Source organism: Ostrinia nubilalis, chromosome 3 (assembly GCF_963855985.1).
Source record: "Ostrinia nubilalis chromosome 3, ilOstNubi1.1, whole genome shotgun sequence".
Classification (NCBI taxonomy): domain Eukaryota; kingdom Metazoa; phylum Arthropoda; class Insecta; order Lepidoptera; family Crambidae; genus Ostrinia; species Ostrinia nubilalis.
In genome coordinates this window covers 10812872-10824703 of record NC_087090.1, presented here as the reverse complement: position 1 = coordinate 10824703, position 11832 = coordinate 10812872, and the positions used below count along the sequence as shown (strand labels likewise).

Sequence of the window (11832 nt, the reverse complement as noted above, 5' to 3'; positions counted from 1 at the left end):
TTTTAAAAGGTGGAAGAACCTTATTTCCAGTCATTTAACTTATAGCTCAATTGCACAATCTTATTTACTGAATATTTATGAGACACATGGGGGAAGAGGAATTAAGAGTTTTTGTCAGTCAAATCTCTGGGCTCTCTTCATACACCAGTCCCTTAATTTAGTCAACAAAATATGGGAAACATAACATAACATAACAAAAAACAATTGATATTTCTTGCAGTAGTTTATTGCTTTTTTCATACATTTTATGTTGATGTTTATATACTTCACTTTTATAATGATTGAAGTACAAATAGTGGGCAAACGTGAATGGTCCCTGCTTGCAGGAATGTTAAATAGTATCCAGTTGCATTTCTACAGCAACCAATAAAATTACCCTATTAGTACTATACAAATTACGTTAAAAATAAGACGATTAATTGTCATTAAAATGTGTAGGTCTACTTGTAATAACATAATAAAGTACTTACATAAATTAAAATAGGTACTTTTGAAGGCAAATACAGTTTGCTTAGTAGGTAATTATGTCACTATTAATTTATTCCAGTTTACGCAAATCCTCAATTACGATCTTAATTAAGTAATGAATATGACGAAAGTATGGCGAATGATTAAATTAGTACTAATCTATACATTTAAATACTTAGAATGATCGTTACCTAAGGGCGATGAACACTTATTCTAGCAACTTTTTGTACCAAACATTAATTTATTTTGATTCGATAAATTAATTATTTTTATAAATAGTGACAATACTGATTTGTTTACAATTAGATTGTATATTAAACAATTAAAACTAATATCGTAAGTAATACTTGTGCCTTATATGCCTCCGTATTGGTAACAATATCTAATTAATTGTATAAGAACTAATAGCGAGGTTTCCTCTAAGGCATCGATTAAGTATACTGTTATATCACATCCGTACAACAATAATCCTACGTGTTATTTAAGGTTTTATTTCGAACCACGCAATAAATCGCAACTGCAGAGTATACGCAGCTCTTACGAAATACTGTACATTCAAACAAATAGTGGTACCTACCATAAAAGAACGTAGCGCTACGTGCAGTCTACAGCAGCGGTTTGCGGCGGGGTACGAAATCGTACCTTTACTTGCTAGTTATCAACTTTTTCACTGCTATAAGAGTAAATACAATTAATTTTAAATACCTACAGATATGAATGTAGTGCTTCTTCATTCATTACCAATTCCCATGGAGTGATCACGAATTCTAAATGCATAAAAATATCCTATACATTGGGTACAAAGTACCTACAAATTACGGACGGTAGGTACCAGTCGTTTAATATAAACACATTGCCAAAATGTACTTTGGACGAAGAACACTCTGTAATTAAACGTATTTGACATTACACGATTGTAGCTCTGGGAGGTTAATAAATATGATATATTTGTGACTTCTTCTATAAAGCAATATATACGTTTTAATATCTTTCTGTAACTATTAATTATACTGTACAATAATTATTTTTAATGAAAAATAAGGTATATGTCGACACAACGCAAGTGGTTTATACGTGTTGGACTGTAACGGTGCGTGTTTAACATTTTGAAAGTGAATTAATTACATTTAGACAGTACATTTATAGACTTATAGCATGATGCATATTTTTATACAAAATTAATAATTAAAATATATGATCACTAGCATGTCTCTTATAACTGAAAGTAACAATATTACTTGTTAAGTACTTTCTCTTTAATTACATTCTTAAAATTGTATTACCTATATTGTTACTTCTTAATAATAACAATGTAAAATTTACATACAAGTAAGTAAATTAAAACATAAATATTTCTTCGCGAATTTCGATAAAAATGAATAACACTGGACACATTCGGAATGATCGAGCATGATTCAGGCTTTGGGCCTCCATCTACATTAAAGTTACTTAGGCTTTCGATTTCAGTTGGCGTTTCTTCGACACTTATATAACTAATTTACATTTTATAAACTAAACAATTGGGAATGTTAACGTATCCCAAATAGAAAAGACAGCCTCGGTGCGTCTCATCGATTTTAATAACGCACACCACACAGCATCACCCCGAAAAACATTGTGACTAACTGAATTTATGCTACTTTTAAGAATAGATTTAATGTTTCAGACGGTTTGATACACATATTTACATCCAGTACGAATAGTCAATTAGTATGTCAGAATCAGAGGGCCTACATATCACGAAACGTTTTGATCCATCTTTTTAATCACTGAAAATCTGACATGAAAACGAGCGATGGATACTTCAATGTAGAGCCATGTTTACGAATATTGGCACACATATCGGGTAACACCTAAAACAGTCTGGCAAGGCCACGAAACGTTGCCACTGAAAAAAGGCCCTAGACTGTTACAGAGTCGAGTAAACTGTCCGTCCTTTTTGGGGTGGGGATGTGATGTGCGCGTGGGATCATGTGAGGCGGTTGGGCTGCACTGTGATGGGCGTTGGGGTGCTGAAGGCCGCGGGCGTGGGAGCAGGGGAGCCCGGGGCAACTGGGGTGGCGGGCTCGCTGGCCTCCGCGTCTCGCTCCCCGGTGTCCTCCTCGTCGATGATGGAGATGTCTCGGATGGATGGCCGGTGAGATCTGCGCCAACCTGCGACGAAAATAATCGTAATTATTTTATAGCCCGCTAATGATATTGTGATAGGCGCTAAATTTAATGACTTTGAGACACTCATGATAGTATAGAGACGATCAAATGAAATTCTAATCATCATAACTATAAATTTTGACGTTTTAATTAAATAAATAATCTAAATCGTCTTTGATCAAGTGTTTGTTGTGGCCTTCGTTTTGTATTGTTTCTAACTCAACGTATCACTTTGAATTTTAAATGAAACATAAAGTCACATCAAAGGTGATACATGTGCTGCTATTAAAACGGCGGTTGATGGCGGCACATCAAGGTAAACATGTGCCATCTTATCTTATTAATAGGTGCGAATTTGCAACAAAATAATCTTAAAACCTTTAGCTGTTGACAACTATACACCTTCAGCTCATAAGGTGCACGCTAACAAGTCAATTTTAAAATTGAGATAAGTATTGATAAAAGTCGTTTAAAAATACTGAAGCGATGAAGTTCTTACTCATAAGAATAATAGTGTTTCTGATATTAAACTCATCGCGGTACGTGTTAGGTCATACTTATTTATTGACGCAGGTGTTTATTGAATAGATTTTAATATATCAATTACAGCTGAATCTATAATCTTACTTAAATAAGATTACATTATCGCACAAGTTATTGCTATATGCTTCATTAATACTTGAAGAATATTTCAAATTAGATGTTATAGCCAAGTAGTATCTTTATGTGGGTTTTTACATTTTACTAGTAGCTAGTATTAATTATTGAATACTTTAAAACAATTTGATTTCATAGTCAAAGTCTGTTTTTAGCGCAATAATTTTGTATAATAATGTAGCAGAAAAAATACAAAAAGAGTCTAATACAATGACGAGTAATGATAGTTTGGTTGTTTTATCCAGCATGCAGATAGAGCCTGGGAATGTCGATATTTATGATAACGATAGCTTCTATGAGTAGGGTGAACTGCCAGTCATTGGCCATGGCCATGTAGTCGAATTATTGGACAGTTATTTATTGAATTAAAAATTTTATTAAATTAAAAAAAAATGAAAATAGCATATACAGGGTGTCAGGTAAATGGGTATATGAGCCGATACTAGCCCATGTTAACATGGGCATATAAATGGTATGGTGAAGTCAGAAATTTGATAACATCATTTTAGTTTTTTTAATTTTCATACAAAATAAATTTGATAAAATCCGATTTATATGAAAAATAAAATATTTAAAATGAAGATATCAATTTTCTGACTTTACCATACCATTTATATGACCATGTTAACATGGGCTAGTGTCGGCTCATATACCCATTTACCAAACACCCTGTATATCTACTTCAACAACTAACAGGTTCCGACAGATGGAGATAACAATTTGCATTTGAAGTAGATAATATCAGTAATATTTCTTTTTCTAATATTCATTTTAAGGACGTTTTAAGAGGTGTTTTATCCAATGACTGGAAGACTTACCCTAGTTGTAATTGCGATCGACAGGATGCGATGAACACAATCATACCCTTGTAAGATTTTGACTAAAAAATAAAAAAAATGACGATCGAATCAAATGAATGAAACGTACCTTCAAGTACTGGTGGTTTGGTGGTCTTGGACAGCAGGCGGGGGCCTGTGAGCGTGATCACAATGGCTCCTATAGGCGCCGTGATCACGATCGACAGGATACACAAGGTGGACACGATCTCCGCATACCCTCGTAATTCCACAAGCTTGTCCTCGTCGACTCCGACCATCTTGCCGACTTCGTCGATGGCTACTGGGCCTAGGGCAGCCTGGGAAACAATAATAGATAAATAAATTGATGGCAGACTGACTGACTGAATGGCAGAGAATGCCATCCGGCATTAAGTCCACCGCAGTGCATTGGAGTGCAGAAGTTTAAATAAATAAATAAATTTTATATCGATTTTAGAATGCTGATTTGAAGTCATCATTGTTTGAATGTTGGCAAAGGGTCCTGCTTGTATAATACATTAAAGGGATACCTGTTAAGAATGCAAAACGAGACAATGGAAAACTATTGTTGAAAATAGTTTATTCATACTAAAATAAGTCTTAGGCTGGGTTGCACCATCTTATTTTCAAACGTCAAAAATCCGTATAAAAAACATCGGTTATCGTAATAGTTACGGTCAAAGTTAGGTGGTGCAACTCAGCCTTAAATATTATTACCTACGTGTAATCATAATTATTATGTTTAAAAATATGATAACTTTTTTTCTAAAATAGGACGTGGCACCACAAGTTTTGTGAAAAATTAGCCAAGTGCGTGTAGTGCCACGCGCAATTTTATTTTACCGTTTTGTCGGCGTGATTAAAATACATACCTCCACAAAATTACAGCTCTCTAGTGCCAATAGTTTCCAAGCAAAACCTCGGACAGACATATCGAAACTATAAGGGTTCCTTGTCAGGACTACGGAACCCTAAAAATGGGTATTACCTGTACAGTGGCTTTGGCCATCCAAGACAGTCCGACGAAGATCTTCTCCTTCGTGTTAAGGTTGCTGCGCACCGCGCTCACGCTGGTCACGATCGCTCGTAGCACCATGCACGCCACTAGGATACCGCTGCCATACAGCACCAGATCCATCGGCAGCTCTGAAATCTAAAAACCACATTTTAAGTAAAGGTCATTAAAATAAAATTGATTTTTTGCTTTTAAATGCTTTTAAAAAGCGCTTTTACACACATTAGGTATGTCGGTGCTTATGAGTTTTGACTGCAACATATACAGGGTGTTAGGTAAATGGGTATATGAGCCGACAGTAGCCCATGTTAACATGGGCATATAAATGGTATGGTGAAGTCAGAAATTTGATAACATATTTTTTTTTTAATTTTCATACAAAGTAAATTTTATAAAATCCGATTTGTATGAAAATTAAAAAAAATAAAATGAAGATAATTATAATTCCTTGTAATAAGAATTCTTGTTCAATTCAGAAGACTGAAAGTCACTCTTCAGCTTATTATAATTTTGCAAGGTTCAATGGTACAGACGTTATTTGTTCAAGTGTGTGAAATTAATGGAATACTCCATTCATTTCAACCTTAATTTATTGACTTGTTTCTGCCTGAGGCTTCGACCGCGTGTATTGCAGTTTGTCGCAGAAAGTCTTAGTCCCGCAATAAAAAACACAGCTACTCGTATGAAATCCAATCTAACGGGATAAAAATAGTCTTCATCTTTCACATAGTTGCTAAATCTACAGGGTGTTAGGTAAATGGGTATATTATGCGCAGACACTAGCCCATGTTAACATGGGCATATAAATGGTATGGTGAAGTCAGAAATTCGAAAACATCATTTTATTTGTTTAAATTTTCATACAAAACAAATTTTATAAAATCCGATTTGTATGAAAATTAAAATAATTAAAATGAAGATATCAATTTTCTGACTTCACCATACCATTTATATGCCCATGTTAACATGGGCTAGTGTCGGCTCATATACCCATTTACCTAACACCCTGTATATATATAAAAATGAAACCCGTTTTCCGTTGTCACGACATAACATGAAAACGGCTTGACCGATTTGGCTGATTTTTTTTGTAGTTTTCTAATACTCTGTACAAGGTTTTTACGGAAAAAAATATAAAGAAAATCTCTACGCTAAGGCGGTACGAAGTTCGCCGGGTCAGCTAGTTCGTTCGTTCGTTCGTTAATCGTTTCAGCCGAAAGACGTCCACTGCTGGACAAAGGCCTCCCCCAAGGATTTCCACAAAGACCGGTCCTGCGCCGCTAGTATCTAATAAAATTACATATTTGTTAAAATCAGATGAGTAGATATAGATAGAAGTAGGTGGTAGTAGTATCTAACCCTTCTATTCTAAAGAACTTTACCTGTATAAAATTGGAGTAGTTTAATTATTTAAAGTCAAAGTTCTAATTGAACGGTATTTATGGATAGCATGATACCAATTAAGTACCTGTAAATGTGGTATTACCATAATTTCCCTGAATCAGGGTCAAAACCCATTTAATTGATTACTACTACGCATTTAATTGACGTTGAGTAGTAGTGATCTTCATAATCTGTTATTAAGATTTTTCTTGACATAATTTTAATCTAATCGCAGCACTAATCTAGATTATAAGCCGTTACTTACTTAGCAAAAAAATATACATGACCATAAAATCGATAATTAATTATTTTGTCAATTTAACAAAGTTAAAAAAAGCCGGCACTTAACATGAGGCACATGAGGTGAGCGGTTACACAGTAAAATTGAGTTACCAGTTCAACATAAAACAGTAATTCATAATAATATTATACGATATAACAGTGCAAATGTAGTGAACCTCTATCACTTGCTTGGCTTTGCTGTAGTAGCAATTAGCGGCTAAACTTCAGCAGCGTTAAATATATTACTTTGTACCTACGTATCCTATTAGTGATGTATATACGTACGACGATATTAATGATTCGTAATTAAGTTAAATTTTTCAAACATTGAGTGCTAAATTGCGACTATCGACAAAATATTTTTTTATAAAAAAGATAAGCTCATAAAAAAACCTTAAGTAGATATGCAGTTTTTTTACTTACAAATTACCGAAACTAATTAACTGAAGTCACTTCTAATTAACGCTTGTACAAGTACATATCTACCGGAAGCTGTACCGGTGTGCAAATCAGACGAGGAAAAAAGGACGAGGTCAATCACACTCAGTCTAAATGTCATTGAATTATTGCACATCTACTTTTATTATTTTTTTCTGTGTACGATTATGAGCAGAGCCTTTGCAAAATTTTTTTTTATAAAGATTTTATTAGTGATTTGTTATTGCATAAATTACTAATAGTCACGTTAGCCCCTCGTACTAAGCTAAACATTGTCACGAGTGAGCTCACCACAATAGTCGAGCGACGGCGGGGACCGAACCTGCGTTCCCCGGATCACGAGTCGACCAGTCCGACCCCTTCACCGTTCGGCTATGGTGGCTTTTTGGCATTTATTTGCACTTATACTTACAACGACTTGAGCGCCGGTGATTGAGAACAGCATGGGCTCGAAGAACATCCAGAAGATCTCAAAGGCTGTCGCGACTGGGTTGTCTTCCAGCTCCCAGCCCAGGTCCGCCCAGTTCTTGCACGCCACGAACGCAAAAGCGATGATGGCCAGTGGCCCTGAAAAAAATGAACGAGACGTCTAAGTAATTATCTACTTGGGTCACCAGTTAACCATCTTTTGAACGACAGATAAGACTGCCTGTCCACCGAATGGAAAGAAGAAGAGCGGACTTAACTGAAGTTAACTAATAGGAGCAAGGAAGCAGAGATTTCAAGCTCTTTTTACTCGAATCTGGTAGGCAGGCAGCTTAAGACTTAAAAAGGCCCGCATATCCTACAATTACTTAAGACAGATACTAGTAGTCCTATACTTTCATGATTTTGAAATGAATGAAATGAACGTCAACTAATATTTTTCTAAACATTCTTAAGTTACAGTTATTTGGTCGCAATGACAACTCTACCGTTAACTTTACAGATAGTTTTCAGGTAACATAACAGACATCTTACATCAAAGTCAAACCCTAAACATTGCGAAGGATGCTTGTTTTATCAAACGATCCAATGCACGTCTTGCTTCCCCAAAATATTTACTGTCGGCGTAACTAAAAACGATGGGAATGGAATTTTCAGTCAACATTGTTTCTCTGTTGTTTTATTGCGTCTCGATACATTTACTTATAACAAGGCATTGTTCAGGAGAAAGCGAACCGCTAGTGTACGACGGAAAAACAATTATCCGAAGCTATTGACTACACACGGCCAAGTTTTTACGATTGTTAGTACGAACGTGGATATCTGTTTGTAAATTCTGCGTAGTGGGTGCTCTACGTTATGCCGCGGTCGGGTTTATAGTTTAATTACCCATCAGAAGAACACAAGGCCTTCATGCCATTGAATTTTTACAAATTAATATGTATTAACTTTATAGTTCTTCGCGATTTCAGTATTGACTCATTTTAATACATCTGTAATAATAACCTTCCTACAAAATTGTAAATTATTATTAGTTTAATCAATGTAAATATTTTCGAGCGTATTACATAGGTACATATGCGCTATACCTAAACCTATTTTTTGTCCATTTTAAGTCTAGACAGTTTGACCAATTTTCATACGAGTAATAGAATTGCCTTGATAGGGGCAGTGGCTTAGTGCAAAAAGACGTACACAAATAAATGTTCTTAGACATTTTTACACTGTGACTCTAGAGTCTGGGACTAGTCCCAAACTAAGCAAAGCTTGTACTTGAGTAAAAACATACTTAAATAGTTTTTTGCATTATAGTTATACTTATTTATACTAATATTAAAGAGGTAAAGTTTGAGTGTTTGTATATTTGTTAAATTGTAAGGGGTGATCTCGGGATCTACTGAATCGATTTTAAAAAATTTTTCACCAATATAAAGCCACATTATTGCTGAATGTCATAGGCTATATAAAAAACCGAAAAATTCCACGCGGGCGAAGCCGCGGGCGGAAAGCTAGTTATAGATAGAAACACAGACCAATACAAACTAACATGTTTACCAATGCACACTGTGCGGGAAACGAACCCGCGACCTCGGCATAGTGTCTGTTACGAACCACTATACTACCACTATACTGTCTGTTACGACAAATGAGTAGAATCGGCTAATAACCTCATATCTAGCTGATTTTTCCTACAACTATTACACGATCAATTATTGTGTAATTGATATTGATCTGTCTGACCCAGTTGTAGGTCAAGGTAGGAATGCGAATTTATGATGAGGTTGATATTGAACTACTACGCCTCCCCAACCCGTCTGGCCAGGGTGAGGAGTGTTTTTTTTATGTGACAGGAGGCAAACGAGCAGACGGGTCACCTGATGGTAAGTGTAGGCCAAATCCTTCATTTGCTTCTGGTAAATTAGAGAGGGTCGTGCTCCTGCATCGGAGACCTGATGATGATGATATTGTACTCACCAGCGCCACCCCAGCCGATTTCCTCCGAGCCGAGCACAAAGAAGAGGCCTCCAGCAAGGAGCAACAATACTCGAAGAGGCACCAGGAACGCGTCATTCCTCTCCGGAACGAATTTCAGTAGATATCCGCAGATTACACCGACCACTATACCAACGATAATACTAAGAGGACCCTAGAACAAAGAAATCTTTATGAATATCTTTTAATAAATAAAATAATAATTTATGATAAACCTAATGATAAAAAGTTACTGGTTAGGTTCTTATGTATAACGTCACAACGAGTAATGTATAATCAGATGAGTGTAAAATTCGCAGTAAGGGTTAGGAGGTGGCGAAGTCTATTTTTAATAGATGAAGAGGTTTTCAGGTGATGTAATCCATCATTGGTTATAATGAAAGTTGTTTTACTGTTAAGTCGTAAATAAAGTCACATGAGAAAGTAGTAAAACAAGTGTAACAGAACTACGTTACTGGCCCACATTTGAACCCATAGAACTAATATTATAACTAGGATATTGATTACCGATATGCTCAAGGATTCTTATTTTTAGATTTGCAATTTGTGAAAATACACGCAAGCACTTCTAATAGGTCTATTATTTCATCTTAAATAAATCCTTGAAATTGCGTAAAAAGTTCAACAACTTTTACTATAAACAACATCGCAATTAAGATAATTTGGCGATTGCAAATTGTATCTGAATGCAGTTAACAGCGATATTGATGTAAGAAAGAAATAACAATAATTGTATTAGGTATTCATGCTAAATCGTGATACAAACTTTTAACATTATCTGCATGTATAATTTTGCAATCTGGTTATTATCACACTTTCGTGTATCCGTGTAGGACAGACCAAACAGGAGTTGCAAGTTTTTTCTCAAATTATATGCCAATTTTTATAAACTACAAATAGGCAAATAACCAAGGACGTTTAGACAAAATGTAGATCTTATCTTACTATGATACTTATAGACGATTACAGCGGTTCAGACACTTACTTGAATGATATTCATAGTAAGCGAGGAGGTTGAGAACATAAGTGAAGAGACGATGCCAAAGATGGCCACACTGGCGGCATCGTCGATGCCTGACACGGCCAGCACGAGCGTCGGGATGCCCTTGGAGACCCCGTATCCCTTGCCTCGCAGCCGGAATAGGCACGGCACAATCACCGCGGGCGACACCGCCGCAACAATGGCACCCAAGAGGAAAGCTGCAACACAAACAAACATTTACATATTCCGTTGCTGTCATCACAATTGCGAGTTTATGATGTTTCTACTGGTATATACTCGTAGCTATGTATCAAATATTATTTTGCCTGATGATGGTATAATCACGATCCGTTTTATTTTGTTGAAAAGTAGCTGCAAAAACTGAAAAAAATCATGCGGATAGTTGGCTTTTAATTGTTTTCTTTGAAATCTATTGTCAGTAGCGTAACGAGTAGCACAAGCATGTTTGACGCAGACTCACGCCATGAATGAGTTTTGATTATTTACTAATTTATTATAAATGAATGGCCTCCCCCTAGGTGGACTGACGATCTGGTGAAGGTCGCGGGAGGTGCCTGGATGCGAGCGGCGCAGGACCGGTCTTTGTGGAAATCCTTGGGGGAGGCCTTTGTCCAGCAGTGGACGTCATTCGGCTGAAACGAACGAATCACAAATGAATACTTACACCAATCCCAGGGTAAGCTAAAGATGTAGTGAGACAAGACCGCAGACAGTACGAATTCAAAGGTCCACGGCACCAACGCTAGCTTGATTACAGTTAAGAAGAATTTCTTCATCGCATGCGGGTCCAAATCCAGGCCCGCTCGAGTTAAAATTATAGTTAAAGCAATTTTCCTGAAAACAAATATAATCGTTAAAATAGTTCTTAATGATGAACAAATTGTACAATTAGGTACCTATTGCTGTAATGGGCCTAACGTACCTGATAATAGAACAGACTTTCATATAATCTTTGTCAAAGTTGACAAACCCTACGTTCTTCAGTATTATGCCGACTATTAACATCCCTATTAGAGCCGGGAGCGTCGTGACCTTCAGCATGAGCCAGCCGCCGAAGTGCGCCGCGATGGTCAGCACCGCTAGTGTGAACAACTGGCCGCCGGGCGCGACTGTATCTCCCATCACGATCCATACTATTAACCATACCAGTATTCCTGATAAAAAAGAAAAAATATTTAGTGGAATGAAGTATGATGACG

General features: G+C 36.3%; 1 protein-coding gene across 8 annotated transcripts in view; it reads right to left on the bottom strand.

The window, feature by feature from the left end:
• Positions 1–204: 204 nt before the first annotated feature.
• Positions 205–11832, bottom strand: part of LOC135087899 (sodium/hydrogen exchanger 9B2-like) — a 54743-nt gene continuing 43115 nt past the window's right edge. For all 8 annotated transcript variants that reach the window (XM_063982743.1, XM_063982744.1, XM_063982747.1 and 5 more), the window contains 8 exons: positions 11556–11787; positions 11298–11467; positions 10616–10830; positions 9613–9784; positions 7625–7779; positions 5083–5247; positions 4204–4411; positions 205–2622 (listed from right to left, as the gene is read on the bottom strand). In XM_063982743.1, coding sequence (XP_063838813.1) covers positions 2438–2622; positions 4204–4411; positions 5083–5247; positions 7625–7779; positions 9613–9784; positions 10616–10830; positions 11298–11467; positions 11556–11787 — 1502 coding nt within the window. In that variant the 3' untranslated portion in view covers positions 205–2437. The remainder of the gene's footprint in view (positions 2623–4203; positions 4412–5082; positions 5248–7624; positions 7780–9612; positions 9785–10615; positions 10831–11297; positions 11468–11555; positions 11788–11832) is intronic.